Source organism: Culex pipiens, chromosome 1 (genome assembly GCF_016801865.2).
Source record: "Culex pipiens pallens isolate TS chromosome 1, TS_CPP_V2, whole genome shotgun sequence".
Lineage (NCBI taxonomy): Eukaryota > Metazoa > Arthropoda > Insecta > Diptera > Culicidae > Culex > Culex pipiens.
In genome coordinates, this window is record NC_068937.1 from 80,001,496 (window position 1) to 80,026,354 (window position 24,859).

At 48.1% G+C, this 24,859-nt stretch overlaps 3 protein-coding genes across 3 annotated transcripts; 2 read left to right on the top strand and 1 right to left on the bottom strand.

The window, feature by feature from the left end:
• Positions 1-226: 226 nt before the first annotated feature.
• On the bottom strand, positions 227-6,749 carry LOC120429983 (angiomotin-like). The gene has a single exon (XM_039595075.2). The coding sequence runs from the start codon at positions 2,309-2,311 to the stop codon at positions 1,352-1,354; it is 960 nt and encodes a 319-aa protein (XP_039451009.1). The 5' UTR covers positions 2,312-6,749; the 3' UTR covers positions 227-1,351.
• On the top strand, positions 2,760-8,105 carry LOC120429979 (uncharacterized). Its single transcript, XM_039595073.1, has 3 exons — positions 2,760-2,795; positions 7,543-7,934; positions 8,030-8,105. Exons 1-3 carry the CDS (start codon positions 2,760-2,762, stop codon positions 8,103-8,105), a joined length of 504 nt encoding a protein of 167 aa, XP_039451007.1.
• Positions 8,106-11,288: 3,183 nt separating this feature from the next.
• On the top strand, positions 11,289-13,910 carry LOC120429972 (uncharacterized). The gene is made up of 2 exons (XM_039595068.2): positions 11,289-11,755; positions 11,988-13,910. The coding sequence occupies exons 1-2, from the start codon at positions 11,348-11,350 to the stop codon at positions 12,198-12,200; spliced, it is 621 nt and encodes a 206-aa protein (XP_039451002.1). The 5' UTR covers positions 11,289-11,347; the 3' UTR covers positions 12,201-13,910.
• Positions 13,911-24,859: the final 10,949 nt, after the last annotated feature.

The window sequence follows — 24,859 nt, forward strand, 5'->3', positions numbered from 1 at the left end:
GAATGGCTGGGAAGTTAAAGTCACCGAGGACCATAACACTATCGTTCACTTTCATTTTGGAGACTATCCACGTCAAAGAATGTCTGTGCTGATCGAACAGCGGCTTATCGTTCTCAAATTTAGGAGTGATGTAGATAACACACACGAACATCGTAGATGCAGCGAGTGGAACTGCGACCCATACTTGCTCTGGAACGGTACAATTTGGTGGGAATAGTTGGCGTGGCTTTAGTTTGGAGCGGACGGCAAGCAGAACTCCCCCGCCTGACTCTTTAATACTGTTCGAGACGGTCCGATCTCCACGGAATACTTCATATTCGGGACCAAAGATTTGACCAAATAGAGTAGCTGAGGTCAACCACGTTTCAGAGAATGCGTACAGGTCGTAGGAGGCAGAAGAGATTGCAAGGGCGTAGTTGGCGATAGTGGTATTAATGCCTCCAACGTTCTGATAGTAAAGCAGCAGATTCGTGGATACAACAGGTTGAGCAATTCGATTTGAAGAGACTAAATCAGCAAGTAAAGTCTGAGTAGATGATCTAGGTGAGATCAAACCATTGTTGATTGTTGAATGTTGCTGAACTCTGGCATCCGACTGTACAGCGGCATGTACTGGTATACGGAAGGCACCGTCAGCTGGTTGGGATGGAACGGAGGCCACGACAGGTTGTGAGGATACGGGTAGGCTGCCCGCTGCGTCAACGATTGGCTCGGTGTCATGGTAAGTGAGGGTCGGCGACGAGGGGTTGCTGTGCGTGGATTGCTCCTGATTGGCGTACGGCTGTTCTGCTGCTAGAGGCTGACCAGGGGAGGACCAGTTTGTTCGGCGGGCTGCCGATTCGGTAAAAAAGGCTTAATGGTAACTCCTTCAGGCCAAAAATCAGCAGCAATGACTGAGTTCTCGATCGATTCAGGGACACTTAGTTTGAATGAGAGAAATGTGAGAGGTCTGTTCGAATTACGATTTTTGCGAACTAGCTTCTGGCACACGATTGAGGCTGGGTCACAATTCGTTTGGTTTCGAATGTAGCGAATCAAGTTTTCGGGAGTCTCGTTTGGCAAGAATCGAGAAACGTAATACCATTTCAGCTCTGGTGCTGGTTGCGCAAGATGGGCTACAAGTAATGTATGGTGGGGCTGATTGAGATTGCTAGGTGGTGAGGGACTGATCGATGTTTGATTGTGGTCTAAAGTGGTTTGAGTGGTGTGTGGCATACAATTTGTTTGGCGTGTTTGAGCATTCTGGGTGGAACTGACTGTAAGCTGCTGATCAAGCAGTGGTGGACTAGGTCCATAAACGTTAATATGATTTCCTTCGGTTACGGTAAAACTGGTCGGGTATGGTATAAAATTAACAGTAGGTCTTGTCGATTGTTGGTTGGCGTTGATAACTGCTGAAGAGCGGGCGGCAAGTTCGTTGTGGAAGCTGGGTGTAACAGCAGAGGTTGATGCTAGCGGCGCAGTCTGCAGCGGCTGCGTAATCAGAGGCGGAGGCGGAGCCAGTGTTAGCGGCGGCGGCGGCGAAATCAGAGGCTGGAGCGAGGGCATGATTTGCGGCGGCGGCGGCTGAGGCTTGACCAGAGGCTGGGCGGAAAGCATGGTCGGTGGTGGCGAAACTAGAGGCTGGGACGAGGGCATAGTTAGCGATTGTGGCGGGGCCTGTTGCATGATTCGCAGCGGCTGCAGAACCTGCGGGGACGACAAATCCATCTGCGACAGGTCGGCTACTTGCTGAGGGGAGCGGTGGTACGCCGGACTGAATTGTAGGCGGAATTGCTGCGACGGCGGCTACTTGCGGATTGGCAACCGGCGGGGGGGCGGCGGTTTCGGCGGTTGGGGATTGCTGGAAACCGGCCGGCTGAGAAGCGCCGAGCTGCTGAGAGATAGCCAGCGGAGTGACTGGCGAGGCGGCGGCGGGCAATTGCTGGGAAGCCGAAGGAGAAACGCCGAGTACAGCGGCGGCCAGCAGAGTCGCGGCCGACTGAGTGGTAGTGATAGCGGCCAAATTTTCTGGTGTGGCCGTCGGGAAAGTGCCAGCAGCGTCTGAAACGGGAGGAACTGTAATGTTTGACTCGATAGTTTGGTCAACCGGAACGTCAACTCTCAGAATTTTCTCGGGTTGAACTTCAGATGGCCTGGACAAGCTGCTCGTACGGGGCCTTTTGTTCCCATCACCAAGAATCGAGTCAAAGAGATTGCTCAGATTGGCGTGAAAGGCGTCGGAGAGGTCAGGATCAAGAGCAGCTGACGGCGGCAGCGTCGGAACGGGCGTCGAGAGCGATGCAGAGTACATCCGACAGAAGACTCGCATTGTATCCGTCAAATTCCCGATGAGCAACAGCGCAGATGTGACACGCTGGAGGATCAGCTTGTTGGTATCATTCGAAGCAGGTTGTCTCCCATCGGGCAAAGCCAACACGCACCACCAGTGTCGCGAAGTGTTTTGAGTGCGCTCGCAGTAATATTGGCGCACTTTATATGCCAGCTCTTGGCGCAAAATTCACAACTAATCTTCGTTCCACGAGAACCGGCTTCACAGCACGCAACCACCTCAATCTTTCCAGATTTAGGCATCTTCGATCCGAAATTTGTCCGAAAATCGTTTAAAAACAAGGAACGCTTTTGACCCGCTTTTGGCCCGTTCTTTCGACTGGGTAGTTACGAAAGGTAAACAGAACACACACTGCAACGGCACTGCTTCACTAGTGCGCGAGAGGTGGCGCAACTACGGGTGACGAGTGCAGTGTTATTAGGCTACAATGCTTCGCGAGGACGACGAAAACAACGGCGCGGATGTAATATTAATTACACGAATTAAGTCACAATATCACAATTATTGCACTAAACTCCACTATTCACGGAAGCGCAAGTGTTTCGACCGGCGAAATAACGCGATATAATGAAGAAAAATGCCTTTCGTAATGAAAATATCGTAGTAAAACTGCGGACTGATGGGAAGTAAAATCTAATCAGTAAGTTTGTTGGTATTGGTTGGTTGTGTAATAATTATTAGAAACAATATAATTCTTTTACAGCTATTTTTATGTTTGTCTTGACAAAACACCGAGCCACGTAGCCCAGTGGTAACGCTTCCGCCTAGTAAGCGGTAGATCGGGGTTCAAATCCCGGCTCGGACCATCACAACTGGTGATCTTTTCCCTTCTGGTTTCGATTGCTTAGTAAAGGGAAGGTAGTGTATCGTCACAAACTGGACCTTATCAAAGACACCTTAGGAAGACAACCTATGGAATGTTAACATTAACCTTAACATGTTAACATTAAGTTGATTAATGAACTGTCACTGAATCCGCTTTGTAAATGCCGGCCCCGATACTCTTCACGGGTGTTCCCCTCAGGAACAGGTAAAGATTTACTTTTACTTGACATAACAAATGTTCAACAAAATCACAAGTTCCGTGCAACAAATTAAGTTAATAGCAATTTCAAATATGGGTCATTCTATCTCAACTGTGCACGAAAAAGTGCAAATTTGAAAATTACCCTCTCCGATCCTGCTCAAATTTGGCAGAGCTGTTGATACTATCAAAACATGCAAGAATCCCAAATTTCATCCAAATCGGACCACCCCCTCCATTTTTGTACCTCCCCAAAAAATCGACTTTCGGCAATTTTTGACCAAACCTCCTAGTTTCAAACGGCTTAGACTTAAATTTGAAGGAAATTGGACGTAGAATCCATTTCCGTGATCAAAATATTGATTAATTTATTTTTTCTACCTGTATTGCGCAATTGGAAACTTTAAACGGCCGTATCTCAAAACACCCCAACTTATTTTTTTTATTTGACCTCACCATCGTGTTCCCCGGCCAATTTTACAGAAGAATCACTTATCGACAGAAATGAATATGTTTCGTTCCAGAGATATCGAATTTTAAAGTTTTGTGTTTTCGAGATTACCTATATCAATTTGCCGCATCTGCTAGAAGCACACAGGCGAGCTGATCAATAACTGCTCCCTGGTGTTCTGGGAGATGTTTGATTTATTTTTTTTTTATATTTTACGCAAATATTTATTCAAATGGCTAATAGGGGAAATTCTCGTATGTTTGGCAGGTTAAGTCCTCGCTCCTAGTTTCGTCCAATTTGCTCATTTTCACTATTTAAACAACAAATTTTGCAAAACTTTCGATAGAAACTTGCTTGTTCACTTCTTATTGGGCTATTTATCACTCGATTTCAGTTGAAAACGCTTTTAATCAGCTGTAATTGAATGCCAAAGCGCTGATATGGCAACATTAGAGGAACGTTGTAATTAGATGCTGTTCCCCTACCTTGATCAATCTATTTTTGTGAAAGGAATATTTATTGGGTTATTTTGAATGCACCGTTTTTTTACGTGTTGCTAACCGTTTTAGAGTACCTCCTAGGCCATGACTAGGGTCTTTATCATGGGCGGTAGCAAAATAGTGTCATTCAGCAAAAACCCCAAAACCTGCTTTATTATTGTTATTATTATTATTATTATTATTATTATTATTATTATTATTATTATTATTATTATTATTATTATAGTTTATTATTGACACTTTACCATAATTTGGCAAATCTGATTTATGGTTTAAAAGATTGATCATATTAAATCAATTTTTATATTGTGAGCCAGCTCCATTTGATTAAAAGATGATTTTGGTCAAGTTACATTTAATCCAAAAATAACCTTATACGTGAGGACAGCAGTTGTATTGTGTTCCAAGAATCCAAGAATGATAAAAGAAAAAAAACACTGTTGTTCGGAGGGTATCGATATCATCGCAACTAAATATGGGGAATTAGCCGCAGATCAAACTTTGTGATTTTCTTACATTTTTCAGTTTTATACTTTCCAGAAATCCTTTTTCTACTCCTTGTGATCGTTCTTCATTAGAGTACAACGTATCAACAAATTTTATTCATTTTAATTCATATGTTTTACTCAATAATGTATCGTGCACTTATTGTTCAGTGTTACTAACAAGATTAATTGCATTTTCCTGCTCGCTCCGTCGGAATCCAATTCTGCCCTTTACTGTGTGTCGTTATTGCTCTGTCCTGTGGGTTAGCACAAAAAATTCACCTTATTATTTTTTTATTTTTTTTTTGAGCAGATAAACATTCGCGATTGCCGGGACCGTGGTGTAGGGGGTAAGCGTGATTGCCTCTCACCCAGTCGGCCTGGGTTCGATCCCAAGAGGTCCCGGTGGCAAATTTTGAGACGAGATTTGTCTGATCACGCCTTCCGTCGGACAGGGAAGTAAATGTTGGTCCCGGTCTAACCTAGAGGTTAGGTCGATAGCTCAGTCCAGGTGTAGGAGTCGTCTCCCTGGGTCCTGCCTCGGTGGAGTCGCTGGTAGGCAGTTGGACTAACAATCCAAAGGTCTTCAGTTCGAATCCCGGGGTGGATGGAAGCTAAGGTGTAAAAAGAGGTTTACAATTGCCTCAACAATCAAGCCTTCGGACACCTAGTTTCGAGTAGAAATCTCGTAATCGAGAACGCCAAGGCAATGCTGTAGAGCGAATAATTTGATTTTTTTGAAACATTCGCGATTAAACTCCAGATTCCTACAGTGTTATACAGTTAATTTTTGCCCAATTTGATGAAGATTAATTATGATGAAATATTATTTCAATAAATGGCCAGGTAGTAGTTATTGATCAGACCACCTGTGTGCTTCTAGCAGATGCAGCGAATGAAGCTCACGTAGGCAATTTCGAAAACACAAAACTTTAAAATTCGATATCTCTGGAACGAAACATATTCATTTCTGTCGATAAATGATTCTTATGTAAAATTGGCCGGGGAACACGATGGTGAGGTCAAATAAAAAAACGTTACTTAATCCACCTTAAGGTGGTTGGTGCCTTCCTCATATTCATGTTGTATTCTAGGTTGTATTTACAAATTAATTTAAGAGTTTTTTTTATTTTTTTTTCATTTATTTTTTATAATTATTGATTTTACTTGAACAGCAATTTTCAATTCTTTTTTTTTACCAACTCTCCAAAATAAAGGAGAAAGTCCCATGAGTTATATATTTCAGTAAAAAGTTCGTGTAAATCTTTGTCTAGACAAAATTATGCAGCAACATAATTAATACAGATTTTTTCCAGAAGTGACGCAGACACTGCTTAAGCAATGTGGCAACCGGGCGATACGCATGCAAGGGGGTGTGGCTGCCAATCCCCCGCGTGGTCAGACCAAAATCCCTACGCATGCTGCGCGACTCTCGCTCGTAAGCAAAATGATCCGGCCATTGAGGTTATGCAAATATCACCCTTTTTTGTAGCTACAAAAAAAAGTTTCTTGGCATAACTTTAAAAGTACTTCATTAAACAGGATAAAATTTAATAGGGTCTTAGGGGACCCAAAAACGAACAGAATAAGGCAGATCCGGCCAAAATCGGTTCAGCCAGTTCTGAGATAATCGTGGGGAAAAATAGATCAGTTGCGAATAGGTAACAGTCATTGGCCACCAACGGCGCCCGCCATGTCAGTTTGTAGACCTCGATTTTAAGGGACGGGAATGTTAGTTAGCGCAGGTTGCTACTAGGGCAGCTGATTTACTCTGTGCTTACACCCCACAAGCGCCAGGAACCTGAAAATTTGTTAGTAGGATAGGGTGCTTGGTCAGGATTCATCATAGAAGATGATGATGCGACCCAAAATCATAGTGTTTGTTGAAAGGTTTTATATATTATTCTCAAAGCAAACAATCGGATGCTGCGGATGAGACATTTCCCGTTTAACTGTTGTTAAATTTTAAATGTAATGGTTTCATCTTAGACAGCCGGCTGTATGAGGTGTTAAACGCAATGCTGCAATTATAGCGTAGTCTGATTTTAAATGGTTATAATTCATAAATTTGTTACGGAAACGACGCTACGAACTCAACCATCAAGTGCCTTCCGATCTTCTTTCTGTTAGCTAGATGAGGTATTGATTATCGTTGCCTCTCGAGCTACGATGCTATGGAGAGGGCTTAACACACAAACAACCGACGTCGAGCCCTCCGAGCTACGGAGCTATGGGAAGATCTTTTCAACACAAAAAAAAGACTCGCACACCACACAACGTTCTTGATGAATCAAAATATTATTTTACGCGATAAAACTAACGAACTCAACCGTCAAATTGCCTTCCAACCAGCGATGATGAAGAAAGGGCACTTTGCACACAAACACAACCACCCGCTTGCACTGACGGAACATTACACACAAACAGCCACACAAAAGAGACGAAAATTATCGCGAAAAAACAGGACTGCGCGTCCCCATAAGCACTGAACTTATGACGGTATTATTCAATTATACCCCGTTACGGTATCGAGAGAAAACCGGAGCTAAGTCTCGGTAGCTCGTAGGCGACCTCGTCGCCCCGAGGCTAGGTAGCGCGGCCCTGATAAGGCTGCCTACCGAAAAAGAGGATCGCGAATGGCAAGAAGATTGGAAATCCGGAGCAAACGGCAGAAGCCCATTAAAAAGCAGATCACCGATTGGCGACTCGGTTCTTGGAACTGTAGGTCCCTGAACTTTTTGGGTTTCCAGTTCGCATTGGCGAATGAGTTGCAACCTCGCCACTTCGATGTTGTGGCACTGCAGGAGGTGTGCTTGGAGGAGGAGCAGGTGCTCGACTGGCCAGGTCGGCAGACCGATTCCCGTTTTTTTATGAGCGGCGGCAAGGACAAGAAGCTGGGTACCGGCTTTATTGTGCGGGGCAAGATGCAGGATCGCGTGTTCGGCTTCACGGCGATCAGCGAGCGGATGTGCAAGTTGAGGATAAGAGGCCGTTTCTTCAACTACAGCATAATCAACGTGCACTGCCCCCACGAGGAAAAGTCAGATGATGAAAAGGAAGCATTCTACGCGACGCTGGAGGAGGTGTATGACGGCTGTCCGCGGCAGGATGTGAAAGTCATCATTGGGGATATGAACGCTCGGTTTGGGAGGGAGGAAATGTATCGGCCGACAATAGGCCCAGAAAGCCTGCACTCGGTCACGAACGACAACGGCCAACGCTGCATTGACTTTGCAGCCTCCCGAGGAATGGTGGTCAGGAGCACCTACTTCCCTCGCAAGGACATCCACAAAGCCACCTGGCCATCACCTGACCAACGGACGAAAACGCAAATCGACCACGCACCTTTCGCGGTGCGAATATTGACTCGGACCACTACCTAGTTGGAGTTGACATGCGCTCAAAGCTGTCGACGGTGTTCAACCAACGCCGAAGCCGGCAGGCCCCTCCGTTCAACACCGCATGTCTGCAGAACGGGGAAGTGGCCCACAGTTACGCGCAGCAGCTGGAAGCGAATCTGCCAGGTGAGGAGGAACTTGGCGCAGCCTCGCTCGAAGATGGTTGGAGCAGAATTCGCTCAGCCATCGGCAGTGCAGCGGAAGCCACACTGCGATGGATCCGAGTCAGTCGGAATGATTGGTACGACGAAGAGTGCCAACGGATTACCGCTGAGAAGAAAGCAGCTTACGACAGGAAGCTGCACAAGGCGACGAGAGGGAACGTGGAACGATACAGGCAGGCTCGGAATCGGCAGGTCGCGGTCTTCAAGCTCAAGAAGCGCCAGCAGGAAGACCGGGATTGCGCAGAAATGGAGCAGCTATTCCGAGCTAACGAGTCGCGAAAGTTTTACGAGAAGGTGAACCGGTCCCGCAAAGGCTTCGTGCCGCGAGCCGATGTGTGCAGGGACAACGAGGGAAACCTGATCGTAAACAAAAGCGAGGTGTTGGACAGGTGGAAGCAGTACTTCAACGAGCACCTCAACGGCGATGAAGCGGACGGAGACGGCGTTGGAGTCAACCTTGGAGCGCCCGCAGCTGATGAACAGTTCCCGGCGCCTGATCTAGAGACGGTGAAGAGGGAGATCAGGAAGCTGAAGAACAACAGAGCTGCCGGCAAGGATCGGTTACCCGGTGAGCTCTTCAAATATGGAGGAGAGAAACTGGCGAGGGCGCTTCACTGTGTGATCTCCAAGATCTGGGAGGAGGAGAAGCTACCGGAGGAGTGGATGGATGGTGTCGTGTGCCCCATCTACAAAAAGGGACTGCGCTGGACTGCGGCAACTACCGCGGCATCACGCTTATCAACGCGGCCTACAAAATCCTCTCCCAGATCCTCTGCCGTCAGCTGTCACCCCATGCAAGGAGGTTCGTGGGGCCCTATCAAGCGGGCTTCACTGGCGCGCGTGCCACCACGGACCAAATATTTTGTCTCCGACAGATCCTCGAGAAATGTCGTGAGTACAACGTGCCCACACATCACATCTTTATCGACTTCAAGGCGGCCTATGATACAGTCGACCGCGAGCAGCTATGGCAGATTATGCACGAGAACGGGTTTCCGGATAAACTGACTCGACTGATCAAGGCTACCTTGGATGGTGTGATGTGTCACGTGCGTGTTTCGGGGGATGTAGCGGAACCCCCCGAGGGCTGCGGCAAGGTGATGGCTTATCCTGTGCGCTGTTTAACATCGTCCTTGAGGGCATTATTCGAAGGGCGGGCATTGACACGAGTGGCACGATCATGAACAGGTCCTACCAGCTGCTTGCTTTTGCCGATGACATCGACATTGTGGCAAGAAACCTGGAGACGGTGAAGGATGTCTACACCCGACTGAAGGTACAAGCAAGGCGTGTAGGACTTGGCATGAATACGACGAAGACGAAGTACATGAGAGGAAGGGGTTCGAAGGACGTTGGCCCCCCATGTCTCACCCCTCTAGCTGTGGATGATGATGAGTTGGAGGAGGTGAGCGAGTTCGTGTACTTGGGATCGCTGGTAACCGCCGACAACGACACCAGCAAAGAGATCCGGACTCGTATTTTTGCCGGGAATCGTGCGTACTTCGGATTACGGAAGACTCTCACATCAGATCGAGTGCAACGCCGCACGAAGCTGACGATGTACAAAACACTGATTAGACCGGTAGTCCTCTATGGCCACGAGACCTGGACGATGCGGCAGGAGGACGAACGTGCCCTTGGAGTTTTCAAACGGAAGGTGCTACGAACGATCTACGGTGGAGTGCAGGTGTCTGACGGAGTGTGGCGAAGACGCATGAACCACGAACTGCACGCGTTTCTTGAAGAACCGACCATCGCACTATGGTACATTGGGTGGCCAAGTTTCAAAAAAGTGACCTTCTCCAAATATTTTTTGGTATTTTTTTCTCGAAAGTAAACATTCTAACTAAGAAAAATCCAAATTTTCAAAGCTCTAAATTTGTTCAATACGGAGATACGAAAGCTGAAAGTCAAAAAATGGAGTAAAAAACTAGCGTTTTTCGTAAAAAATGCTGATTGTTTAATTTTAACATAGCTCAGCCATTTTAAATATTTTATTAGGACAATTATACATCGTTGGAAAGGTAATGAGATAAGCTTTGAAACTATTAATAGATAAAATGTTGTTTCCAAATCAAAAACTGAAGTTTTCATCGAATAACTGAAGCATTTTTTTGACAAAACTTATTTTTTTGTGTTTGTTAATCGAGTACTTTTTTTGCTAACCGATGCTAAACATGAAACTAAGATCACTTGAAGGATTGGATCATAATCTAACATTGCTGAAATTTCCAGCCTGCGATTTTTTGCGTTTTCGGAGATATGCCATTTTGAACATTTACGTTTTATCAAAATTTGCTGCAATCTACATATGCGCCCGTTTATTTCACTTGCTTTGCTACCTACTTCGTGGGCATCGTCGCTTCAAAAATCAATACCTGGTTTCAAGAAGTTCGAAATGACTTTGTTGGAATTTTCTGTTGCCTACATTTAAAATTGAGTACCTTAGTCAAAATAAGGTATTCGTACCGAAGTTTCTCAAGCGAAACTGGAGAATCTCAGTTTGATACCGAAAAAAGTATTCAGCAAAATATTGACTTAGCATGATGAATTTCTGCGATCAATCCATGAAACTGATCCACATTTAAGTTCTATGTTGGTTAGTACAAAACATCATAAAAAGTACCTTTAAGACTGGTTGCAACGCGGCTCTACTTTGTTCTAGCTGTTTCATTTTTCAAATAGAACTGAAACAGACCACCCGCAACGCGGAGTTGCAGTTTTATTTTTCGAGCAGTATTTTGGATCAGAAATAAAACTGCTCGACGAGTTTGTTTCAAACGTGTGACGATTTGGAACTGGAATAGAACTCTGTTTTATTTTTTGCTTCAGTGTGTTAGTGACATTTGACAGATAAACAAAGTTTTGATTTCGATTCACTTTGAATCTTGTTTTTTTAGCAGCAGCTGCGTTTCTGGTCTCGGTTTTGGTGAGTTTTCCTGTTTTTAATAAAAACTTGTTTTTTTATTCGTTATCGAAACATTTTTCAGGAAATGGAAGATGCGGGGGGTAAGAAAAAATCTTCCGGGAAGAAGCGAGGAGCTGGTTTTCACCCCCAGGATGATCTTCAACTAGCTAAATCGTGGATTGCTGTTTCAGAAGATCCGATCAAGGGCACGGACCAAACAAAAGATTCATTTTGGAGCTCGGTCAAAGACCACGGTAGGTTCGAGACCCGAACTCCTGACGGTCTTCGCCAACGATGGGGTGTCGTAAGCCGCGCGGTCTCAAAGTTTTGCGGGATAATGACTAATCTCCAAAATAAGAACCAATGTGGGACGACGGATGAGGACAAACTCGACAAAGCGGCAGTTATTTTTAAGCAGGATGAAGGCAAAGAGTTTCGATTTCTTGCGTGTTACGCTTCTGCCCGAAATTCAGTGTTGATCTTGGAAATAGCGGTAAGACATTGACTACTGCAAGAATTGACATAACCTCCCTTTTCGGCAAAGTAGTATAAACTTGCTGCCGGATCTTTTTCGAAAAAAAAATCCGGCAAGTTGGTACTGAGCGATATTTACGAAGGGAGGTAATGTTCCTGCTTTCAGGACTCAATTTGGAGTGCAAATTTAACAATCACAATACAATCTTTAAATCAGCAATCCTGATAATTATTTTTTTATCTATTTACAGTGGGAGCTGCTAGTACCTCCGCTGCTAGTACCTCCGCTGCGAGTACCTCTACTGCTAGTCCGTCCGCCGCAAATTCTTACGCCGAAAGTCCAACTGGTCGTCCATGCGGACGTGATAAGTCGAAATTCCTCTCAAACAACGCCAGCAACATTCATGCCTTGGAACTGCGACGAGCTGAAGCACTTGAACGCATTGCGTCGGCTGCCGAAGTGAAGGCGAAAGTTTTTACTGAATATAAAAATGAACTCAGACAAAAAAATGTTATCCAAATTGCCACTACTCGTTTGGATGATTTGGACCCGATCTCGAGGAAGATAATGATAATGGAGAAGCAAAGGGTGTTGCAAGAACTAACTGTGTCCAATAACAGTTTGAATACAGATTCCGGCAACATTTCTTCGCGAATTGATGGATCTCAGAGTCTATGCGCAATGCTAGCACCCAAGGATCACCCAGAATCTGAAAACCATGCCACTGTTCCGGATGACGACATTTTCCAGAAGTTTATCGAGATCGATAATGAGCTGAGCGAGGGAGAAAACTTTTCCGAAAATAAATGTTTGGTAGCATCTATGCGTTTCGTATATTGTTTTAAGATAAGATAAGGCACTAGATACCATTCTAGCATTGCCTTTGTTGAAGTCCAGTAAAAGCAAAGTAATCCACTTTAACGACCCCCGGGACTTTTGTGGTCTCTGTTGCAAGTTTCTGCTCATTTCTAGGCGTCCGAAGGCTATGTGTGGTGAGTCACTCAAAACCTCTTTTACGCAAATGGACCGACGTTTTACTTCCCCATCCGATAGAAGGCGTGGTCAGGCAAATCTCGTCTCGAAAAATGCCACCGGGTCCGTCTGGGATTGAACCCAGGCCATACTGGGATTCAGAGGCTACCACGCTAACCACTAAACCACCGGACCCGTCCAGTCCAGAAGTCCAGTGAGGTCCCTTATTTAAATGATTAAATAAATTATTGATTCTAACTTTCATTTCAAGTGTAATTATTAGGATGTAACAAAACGGGCCAATTTTGCGGGCATTTCAGGGCATGATCTTCTAGGTGTACTGAGCCCGAATACTAAATATGAGCTGATTGCTTGCGGTTGCTAGCAGGAGACCGGCTCCGTGGCTTAATGGTTACGGCTTCTGCCTGCCAAAAAACGAAACAGAATCAGGTGGGGTTCGAACTCACACCTTTGGATTGATGGTCTGGGATTCTAACCAGTCGGCCATCTGAAGGTTATAAAACATGCTGTATTCTTCTCATATTAAGTACGCTCTGATCCCTGATTTGCCTGCAGGGATTGGGATAGAGCAAGGATCCGTCTGGTGCTTGCTTCTATGTTAAGGCGGGGCCGGACAATGCCCAACGACCTCGGAATTGGGCCGCTAGGATCTCTGCTATTCTGAAATGGGTCGTTGGAAGCAGCGCGAGGGCTATCACCACCTAATACCCGGGACTGAGATAAGTTGTATCAGCATTCGGCATATACAAAGTTCGATACAAATTATACTTTCTCATAATTTCGCTACCGGTTAGCGGGTATTGGATTGGACCACACACACACACACACACACACACACACACACACACACACACACACACACACACACACACACACACACACACACACACACACACACACACACACACACACACACACACACACACACACACACACACACACACACACACACACACACACACACACACACCCGTGAACCGTGGGGACAGGTGAGGGTCCCTGCGGAGCTTAGCTGCCAGCTACCGGGCGGGTTGCAGTAGGCGGATAGCTGTCGGCGATTGCATACATTCATTGCATCGCCCCCGGACCAGCAGCGGGAGGATGTCTAGGACGTGGCGGAATTGAACAAGGGCTCTGTTTAATTTCTTCGAAAAAAAAAACCACATGGGTCCGTAAACACCTCTGTCAAGCGATCGAACGCCGCTATAAGTGTTTTAGCCCAAAACCTCACCAAACCCCGAATCCAAGATGTGACGCGACCCGTGTCGAGGGATGCATGGCTGGGGGGGTTCAACAAATTCCCAGTCGATAACGGAGCCTGTGGGGCACAGGGGCGAACCCCACACGTAATTTGCCCTTACTGCGTCACGGCAGGGCACTGGCGCAGCGGACCGTATTTCCCTAGCGACTCGTGGGATTCAAAAATGAAGACAAGTGAAACAAACCAACAAAAGGGTCCCGATGCGCCCCAAGCATCGGAAAACACGGAGGTAGAAGAGGACGCAAACGTCGAAATGGCAGGAAGCGAGTCAAACGGCGGCGACACAGCAGGCGGAGTGGCGAGCGCGTTCCGTGGAAGCGGGAAGGTGTTGAGATCCCCAGTGTTGAACCAGGCGGCTGCTTCGAGTCAGCAGATAGGAGTAATTGGAGAGGAGACACCCAAGTCATCCTTGTTGAACTTCGCCGGCAGTACCCCTCAGGACGGAGTCCTGCTCGGAAGGACCGCGTTGCAGGAGGTCAGAAGGAGGGTTAACGAACTCTTTGATTTCATCAAGGACAAAAACAACGTCCACACCAGAATCAAGCAGATGGTGAATGGAGTCAAGGCAGCCATGAATGCCGCAGAGCGCGAAAACAGCTCGCTGGTGGTGACGCGCAATTCACTGAAGCTCAGAGCTGAAAGAGCCGAAGAAACGCTGAACGCAAAACTGGAGGAGGAAGCGCTACGGGAGAAAGAACCGAAAACGCCGCCCGGCCCAGGCTCTAAAAGGGACAGGGAAACGCCTGGAGAGGAGGAGGACGCAAAGAAGCAGAAGCAGGGGAATGGAGACAGTCCGGACCCAGCGAAGGAGCCAGAACCAGACCCAGGGAAGGAGGAATGGGAGAAGGTCAAGAAAAAGAAGCGGAAGAAAAAAGGGAAGCAGAACGAGGACACCCAAAAACCCAAGTTTCGCAGGGAGCGTAACAAAGGCGAGGCTTTGGTGGTCGAGGTGAAGGAAGGTGTTTCGTACGCAGACCTCCTCCGGAAAGTACGAACCGATCCGGAACTCAAGGAGCTTGGCGAGAACGTGGTTAAAACCAGGCGCACACAGACCGGAGCGATGCTTTTTGAGCTGAAGAATGACCCCGTGGTCAAGAGCTCAGCTTTTAAGTCCCTCGTCGAGAAAGCCGTAGGCTACGAGTCGAAGGTAAGGGCGCTATCGCCGGAGACAACGATTGAGTGCAGGAACCTGGACGAGATCACGACGGAGGAAGAGCTAGAAGATGCGCTGATCGTTCTTCTGGATGACCGCACGACACCGATGGCAATCCGGTTGAGGAAAGCCTACGGCGGCACGCAAATTGCGTCGGTCCGACTATCGACGCCTTCGGCGTCTAAGCTGCTGGAAGCCGGCAAGGTCAAAGTAGGGTGGTCGGTGTGCCCACTGAGGCCTGTTCCTCGAGTGACCCAGCAGATGACGAGGTGTTTCCGCTGTATGGGCTTCGGCCACCAGGCGAGAAATTGCGACGGTCCCGATCGAACCAACAGTTGCAGAAGATGTGGTAGAGAAGGCCACATGGCAAGAGACTGCAAAAATAAGCCGAAGTGCGTGCTCTGTAAAGAAGGCGATGGCAATAGCCATGCGACGGGTGGCTTTAATTGCCCGGTGTACAAGAAGCTGGCCTCGGGCAAAAAGTAGTGGAGGTGTCCCAGGTGAACCTCAATCACTGCGACACTGCACAGCAACTGCTGTGGCAGTCGACCGCGGAGACGGGGTGTGACGTGGCAATTATTGCAGAACCGTACCGAGTTCCTCACGACAACGGAAACTGGGCCGCGGATACAGCAAGAATGGCGGCGATACACGTGATGGGGCGGTACCCCATACAGGAAGTGGTCTCGAGGGCGTTTGAAGGATTCGTGATCGCCAAAGTAAACGGAACCTTCTTCTGTAGCTGCTATGCTCCCCCAAGATGGACCTTGGAGCAGTTTCAGCAGATGCTGGATAGTCTGACCGATGAACTGATCGGACGAAGCCCGATCGTTATCGGAGGTGACTTCAACGCGTGGGCGGTCGAGTGGGGTAGCAGATGCACCAATGCTAGGGGGCATAGCCTAATGGAAGCTCTGGCAAAGCTAGACGTTAGGCTGGCGAATCGCGGAACCAGCAGTACCTTCCGCAAAGACGGTCGTGAGTCCATTATCGACGTTACGTTCTGTAGTCCGCGACTGGCGGCCGACATGAACTGGAGGGTGAGTGAGGACTATACCCATAGCGATCACCAAGCGATCCGGTACAGCATCGGGAGACGAGCCCCTGTACCAGATAGGAGCAGCCGGTCCTACGGAAGGAAATGGAAGCTGCAGTACTTCGACGAGGGTCTCTTCGTGGAAGCGCTCCATTGGTGTGATGGTCCCCAAGACTTGAGTGCCGACGTGCTAACAGCACAACTGGTGACAGCATGCGACACAACCATGCCGCGGAGACTGGAGCCAAGGAACTGTCGTCGTCCAGCTTACTGGTGGAATGAAGAACTCGGTACCCTTCGGGCAAGTTGCCTCAGCGCCAGAAGACGAGTCCAGAGAGCAAGATCCGAAGCAACTAGAGAGGAGCGCAGAGAGGAGTACCGGTCTGCAAAGGCCGCGCTCAAGAAAGCGATCAAATGCAGCAAGACAAACTGCTTCAAGGAGTTATGCCAAGACGCTGATGCGAACCCTTGGGGAAGCGCATATCGTGTCGCGATGGCGAAGATCAGAGGCCCATCGATGGTGGCTGAAACGTGTCCCGACAAGCTCAAGGTCATTGTGGAAGGGCTCTTCCCAAGACATGACCCAACGACATGGCCTCCTACACCGTACAACGACGAAGGGGGTAGCAACGCCGAAGGTCATCTGATCACCAACGAAGAACTTGTGGCAGTAGCGAAGAGATTGAAGGTGAAGAAAGCTCCCGGCCCGGATGGAATCCCGAATTTCGCCCTGAAATCGGCGGTTCAAGCATTCCCGGATAGGTTTCGAACAGTCCTGCAGAAATGCCTGGACGAAGGACACTTCCCCGACCCGTGGAAGGTTCAAAAGCTCGTGTTGCTGCCGAAGCCAGGCAAACCACCGGGGGACCCATCATCGTATAGGCCTATATGTTTGCTGGACACCCTCGGAAAGCTTCTGGAACGGATCATCCTTAACCGGCTGACCAAGTACACGGAGAGCGAGCATGGCTTAGCAGCGAGGCAGTTCGGCTTCCGTAAAGGGAGATCCACGGTGGACGCCATCCGGAAAGTGGTCGAGAAAGCCGACGAAGCGCGGAGGAAAAAACGCAGGGGGAACCGCTGCTGCGCAATAGTCACGATCGATGTCAAGAACGCGTTCAACAGTGCGAGCTGGGCGGCCATAGCAGCAGCGCTGCACAAAATGAAGGTGCCTGACTATTTGTGCATGATCTTGAAGAGCTACTTCGAGAACCGCGTGCTGGTCTACGACACTGCCGATGGACAAAAAACCGTTGTTGTTACCGCGGGAGTTCCGCAGGGATCCATTCTGGGTTCAGTACTGTGGAACGGAATGTATGACGGAGTGTTGACACTGGGGCTACCCAACGGCGTAGAGATTGTTGGCTTTGCAGACGACATAGTGCTGACGGTAACCGGCGAAAATGTCGAGGAGGTCGAAGTGCTGGCTATGGAGGCAATCGCAATGATCGAGAACTGGATGCTCGAGGTGAAGCTGCGGATCGCTCACCAAAAGACGGAGATGGTTCTGGTTAGTAACCACAAGAAGGTGCAGCAGGCCCAGATACAAGTTGGGGAACACGTAGTGCACTCGAAGAGAGCGCTCAAGTACCTCGGGGTGATGGTGGATGACCGGCTGAACTTCAACAGCCACGTCGATTACGCCTGCGAGAAGGCGGCTAAGGCGATCATGGCACTGTCGAGGATTATGCCGAACAACGCTGGACCCAGGAGCAGTAGGCGCCGCCTCTTGGCAAGTGTCGCGACGTCCATACTTAGGTACGGCGGACCGGTATGGTGGACGGCGCTGGGGACGAAGCGAAATCGAGCGCTGCTCGACAGAACGCAGAGACTGATGGCCATGCGGGTTGCAAGCGCGTACAGGACCATTTCGTCGGAAGCGGTTGGCGTTATAGCCGGAATGATCCCCATCGGCATCACACTGGAGGAGGACACCGTGCGCTACACCCGGAGAGGCACGAGAGGTATCCGGGAAGCTGCGAAAGCCGAATCGCTGGCAAGGTGGCAACGTGAGTGGGACACTACGGAGAAAGGCAGATGGACGCATCGGCTTATCCCGTCCGTATCCGCGTGGGTGAACAGAAGGCACGGAGAGGTCACCTTCCACCTCACACAGTTCCTGTCGGGCCATGGCTGCTTCAGGAAGTACCTGCACAGGTTCGGACATGCAGAGTCTCCTCTCTGTCCGGACTGCGTCGATTGCGAGGAAACACCGGAGCACGTGGTGTTCAGCTGCCCTCGCTTCGAGGCAGCGCGAAGCGAAATGCTGGCCATTATCGGAGCAGACACCAGCCCGGATAATGTGGTGCGAAGAATGTGCAGCGACATCGCCAAGTGGAATGCGGTCGTCGGAGCGGTGACGCAGATCACTTCGGCTCTCCAGCGGAAATGGAGAGACGACCAGAGGAGGAACGACTAGAAGCCTAGTCGAAAACCCACGAGTGTGGCTGTGAAGGAGAGCACGTTATGACGGTTGGCTCTACCAAATCGGTACACGTCTCGATGGTCACAGGAGTTGAGAACCCACGAGTGTGGCTGTGAAGGAGAGCACGTTATGACGGTTGGCTCTACCAAATCGGTACACGTCTCGATGGTCCAAGGAGAGGGCTGCATATGACTAACCGATCAAAAGCAACGCGATTCTTGGGCGCGGTTAAACCCTCGCATGGACTCATATGTATGTAGAACAGGAAATGGTTCTAGCACCCGGCATGGATCCTGTAAGTAGACTAGTGCAGAAAATGCAACGCCTCCCCCCGAAGTTATACCGAAAGGTGGTCCCGGGGGGAAAAGGGCACGGCGTTCAAGGACTGGTTTAGTGGGTCGGGAAAACTCTTTTTGTTTTCCCAACCCCACACTACCTGAGAAATGAATTCTCAGGTGTCTGATAGCAGATTCCGACCTTGTAAAAAAAAAAAAAAAAAAAAAAAAAAAAAAAAAAACACACACACACACACACACACACACACACACACACACACACTGCTTGCGGTTGCTGGCAGGAAACTTCCTCTCGATGAGTAAATTTTGCGATCTTGGATTAAAAGTGCAATTCGGCCGAGGCGGGATCCTTCAGGGCCAAGAAGCGATTCTGATGAGCGAGCGTCACGGCGGGCTCTACCGATTTAAGCAGTTTGTGGAGAAGTCGATGCTTGCGAAGCCAGAGCACCCAACTGTATGAACATCTGATACAATCTCTGTGATCGTCCGAGAGGAGCTTGGATTTGGCCTGCGAATTGAAGTGCGATGTTCAGCGTGTCTGTGGGGTGTGCAAGCTGGGTCACCTACCGTTCCCGAAGAAGCCCCATGGAAGTTGCGACGCGGCAGGAAACCGGTACCTCATGGCGCTGTTGGACGATTTCAGTGGGAACACAGTGGTCTACCTGCTGAAGGCGAAGTCAGAGGCCGAGTCCAAGATACGGGAGTACTTCAACTTGGTTAAATAACCAGTTCAGTCGTCCTCCCAGAGTCTTTCGCACGGATGGTGGAGACGAGTATTCCGGATCGTCGTTGAAGAAGTTTCTGGTCGAAAGCGGGACGTTCCACTCACCCCAGCAGAACGGGAAAGCGGAGCAGAAGAACCGATACGCTGTGAAGATGATGAGATGCATGCTCGCCGATTCTGGCCTTGGTAAGCAGTACTGGGGAGAGGCGAAAACAGCGACAACCTTCATCATCGGTCGAGAAGACTCCGCATAAGCTGTGGTACAGCAAGAAGCCATCGTACAGCCACATCCGAACCTTCGGCTCGCAGGCATTCGTGCACGTTCCGAAAAAGAAGCACCTGAAACCTCGCCTGAAACTGTACATGAAGGCGGAGAAGATGGTAGCATCTATGCGTTTCGTATATTGTTTTAAGATAAGATAAGGCACTAGATACCATTCTAGCATTGCCTTTGTTGAAGTCCAGTAAAAGCAAAGTAATCCACTTTAACGACCCCCGGGACTTTTGTGGTCTCTGTTGCAAGTTTCTGCTCATTTCTAGGCGTCCGAAGGCTATGTGTGGTGAGTCACTCAAAACCTCTTTTACGCAAATGGACCGACGTTTTACTTCCCCATCCGATAGAAGGCGTGGTCAGGCAAATCTCGTCTCGAAAAATGCCACCGGGTCCGTCTGGGATTGAACCCAGGCCATACTGGGATTCAGAGGCTACCACGCTAACCACTAAACCACCGGACCCGTCCAGTCCAGAAGTCCAGTGAGGTCCCTTATTTAAATGATTAAATAAATTATTGATTCTAACTTTCATTTCAAGTGTAATTATTAGGATGTAACAAAACGGGCCAATTTTGCGGGCATTTCAGGGCATGATCTTCTAGGTGTACTGAGCCCGAATACTAAATATGAGCTGATTGCTTGCGGTTGCTAGCAGGAGACCGGCTCCGTGGCTTAATGGTTACGGCTTCTGCCTGCCAAAAAACGAAACAGAATCAGGTGGGGTTCGAACTCACACCTTTGGATTGATGGTCTGGGATTCTAACCAGTCGGCCATCTGAAGGTTATAAAACATGCTGTATTCTTCTCATATTAAGTACGCTCTGATCCCTGATTTGCCTGCAGGGATTGGGATAGAGCAAGGATCCGTCTGGTGCTTGCTTCTATGTTAAGGCGGGGCCGGACAATGCCCAACGACCTCGGAATTGGGCCGCTAGGATCTCTGCTATTCTGAAATGGGTCGTTGGAAGCAGCGCGAGGGCTATCACCACCTAATACCCGGGACTGAGATAAGTTGTATCAGCATTCGGCATATACAAAGTTCGATACAAATTATACTTTCTCATAATTTCGCTACCGGTTAGCGGGTATTGGATTGGACCACACACACACACACACACACACACACACACACACACACACACACACACACACACACACACACACACACACACACACACACACACACACACACACACACACACACACACACACACACACACACACACACACTGCTTGCGGTTGCTGGCAGGAAACTTCCTCTCGATGAGTAAATTTTGCGATCTTGGATTAAAAGTGCAATTCGGCCGAGGCGGGATCCTTCAGGGCCAAGAAGCGATTCTGATGAGCGAGCGTCACGGCGGGCTCTACCGATTTAAGCAGTTTGTGGAGAAGTCGATGCTTGCGAAGCCAGAGCACCCAACTGTATGAACATCTGATACAATCTCTGTGATCGTCCGAGAGGAGCTTGGATTTGGCCTGCGAATTGAAGTGCGATGTTCAGCGTGTCTGTGGGGTGTGCAAGCTGGGTCACCTACCGTTCCCGAAGAAGCCCCATGGAAGTTGCGACGCGGCAGGAAACCGGTACCTCATGGCGCTGTTGGACGATTTCAGTGGGAACACAGTGGTCTACCTGCTGAAGGCGAAGTCAGAGGCCGAGTCCAAGATACGGGAGTACTTCAACTTGGTTAAATAACCAGTTCAGTCGTCCTCCCAGAGTCTTTCGCACGGATGGTGGAGACGAGTATTCCGGATCGTCGTTGAAGAAGTTTCTGGTCGAAAGCGGGACGTTCCACTCACCCCAGCAGAACGGGAAAGCGGAGCAGAAGAACCGATACGCTGTGAAGATGATGAGATGCATGCTCGCCGATTCTGGCCTTGGTAAGCAGTACTGGGGAGAGGCGAAAACAGCGACAACCTTCATCATCGGTCGAGAAGACTCCGCATAAGCTGTGGTACAGCAAGAAGCCATCGTACAGCCACATCCGAACCTTCGGCTCGCAGGCATTCGTGCACGTTCCGAAAAAGAAGCACCTGAAACCTCGCCTGAAACTGTACATGAAGGCGGAGAAGATGGTCTTCGTGGGGTACGCTGAAGGGCGGAAGGCCTACAGTTTCTTGGACCCCGACACCAAGCGGATCGTGATCAGCAGAGATGCCAAGTTCATCGAACAGGACGGTGTTGCAGAGGTTGCAGAGGAACCGGTCCGAACCGATTGAAAAATTCGACGCTTTTGAGATGGCTACAAGCGGAAGCGAAACGCAGCCGGAGAAATTCTCAAGCACAAAGTGCGCCAGGTGGCACAGGGGTACTGCCACAAGTACGGCGAAGATTACGACGAAGTCTTTGCCCCTGTAACGAAGCAGACCACGCTTCGCGCAAAGAGAAGCTGATCCTTTGACGTGAAGACGACTTACCTGTACGGCAAACTCAATGAGGAACTGTACATGAAGCAACCGGCAACTCGAGGAGGAGCTGTACATGAAGCAACCTGCATATTTGAGAAGAAATGAGCAGAGAAGCTGGCGTGCAGACGCAGAAGGAGCATCTACGGGCTGAAGCAGTCCGCCCGGTGCTGGAACCATCGACTGCACGCCGTCCTGGTTGCAATGGAGTTCGTCCAAAGTGGTGCAGATTCCTGTCTATACACAAAGGATACACAAAGAACATGAAGACACGAAAGCCCACGTCAGGAATGGTGTTCGAACTAGCGGGGGCGCTTTTTCTTGGGCAAGCCAGTTCCAGAACTCTGTAACTTTGTCTTCGATGGAGTCAGTGTTCCTGGCGTTGAGCGAAACGAGCTCAACGTTTGGCTACTACACCTGCTAGACAATCTTGGCGAAGCACCCCAGAAACCTGTTGTAGTGATGGAAGACAACCAAAGCTGCATCAAGTTCATCAAGCTATTAATAGATTATCTCTGCACCAAAAACATCCGAGAGTATAGCGACCGTCACTATAGCTTGTGAGATCACTTCTTCCCAGTTAACTCAATCGGTATTCTGAAACGGAATGCAATTCGAATCGTTTACGTATTCCGTTTCAAACGCAACAACCGATTCCGTGTACGTACCGGTTATTGCGAGACCAGAGAGTGCTACGTGAAGGAGCTGTGCAACGAGGGAGTCATCGAGTTGGTCTACTGCCCTACCGAGGATATGCTGGCCGACTTACTTACCAAACCGCTCGGAGCGGTCAGGATGGCCAAGCTGTCATCACTGCTTGGTTTGAAATCCGATGTCGGCAAGCGTTGATGAGCAGTATTGGTAATTACACCGGTGCCGACACCAACACAACCACAACGAACGAGCGGGCGTACGCAAGGCATGCTACGCCGTATTGATTTTCTCATTCCCAAACGAACGTTCAAAGTGTAAAGACGCGAGAAATATATTAGCTTTGTTTGCTAAATTAAAATTAATTTCGCCTTTATTCCACATGGACGAAAAGTCCCAAGAGTATCTGCTGGCAGGAGGAACCAAGTCCCTTAGGGTTCGCATAGGACCAAGCGTGACGATCGACGGCGACGAGTTCGAGGTTGTGGAGGAGTTTATGTACCTTGGATCGTTGGCGACCTTGTTATTATTACCATTTGCTGTGCCCTAACGTTAATGTCAAAACAATTAAATAAAATTAAATTATAAGATTACCAAAAATGCGAAACATTTCACGCGAAACATTTCATAGGCGTCCGAAGCACCGGGAAGGCAAAGCAAAATTTATGGTTTTGATTTCCTTAAATTCCAGCAATTTTTTATATAAAATATCGATTGTTTTGATGTTAAAGGCTAGTATGCAGATCGGAAGGAAAGGGATCAAGAAACAGCTTTACGAACAGCAGAACAAAGGAGAGGGAGCGTTTTATTAGGGCTTTTCTTCAGCCTCTCTGGCTTGCTTTCGCTGCTGCCCATTTGAAATTTTCTTGACCGATTCCTTCCGAAGTGCATACACCGCTTAACAGCTTATTTGAGACCTAAAGAATGCCATTCACTAACATTTCAGTCCAAATTTGTGCGATTCATTAGCAAAAACGAGTTGTAATACTACCTCACCTCCTGATGATATTTCTTCATTTCTAACTTATTACATGATTTTTTGTCAGCTATAACGAAAATGATGTGCTACTAAGTGTCCGGATTTCGAATCATGACGTTATTAGATTGCTTTGAAACATCACAAACGCTAAAGCGGCCAGGCCAACTGCGTAAAGTTAACTGCAATGATGATTCGTTGAAGTGGATTGAGTGTTCAATGTTCAAACAAAAATACATTCCTGAATCTACAGGGGAGGAAGAAACGTGGGCAGTTCATACACTGGGTTGCTTGGGTTGTTGGGAGGGGGGGGGGGTCGAGGGTTGAAGTCAGCACGCAGCTCCAAAGAAAAAACAAACAGCTTACTGTCAAATTAAAGTTTATTGAAAATCATGTGTCTGTTCTAAAAAATTCAGAATTTTATTTTAACATCACGTGTAAATGTGTCTTATAAACAAAAAAAAATCAATTAGGTTGGTCCCCGAAATGGTTCCAAATATGATCGATTAAATCTCGTTTAAGTATAGAATGATTGAGCGAATTGCGAACCTCCATTCGTTTCTGAAGATAATCAGCAAAATTGGTTGGACCTGTCTCAACCACATTCAGCGGATCGTTCTCGATTGGTCCGGTATCGGTATTGTACTCAATCCTCATATTATGCAATATTATACAAGCATTCATGATGAGTTGCAACGTCTCGAGATCTTGGAACCTAGCTGGATAATTAAGCACGTGCCAGCATTTTTTTAGTATCCCGAATGCTCTCTCTACGTCCTTTCGCGCCGACTCTTGTTTTTTACTAAACAACTTTTCCTTCGGCGTATTTGGGTGAGAAATGGTTTTAACAAATATTTCCCAATCTGGATAGATTCCATCGGCGAGAAAATAGGCTTTCTCTTTTTGTTTGCCGTTTAGTTCATAATTGCAT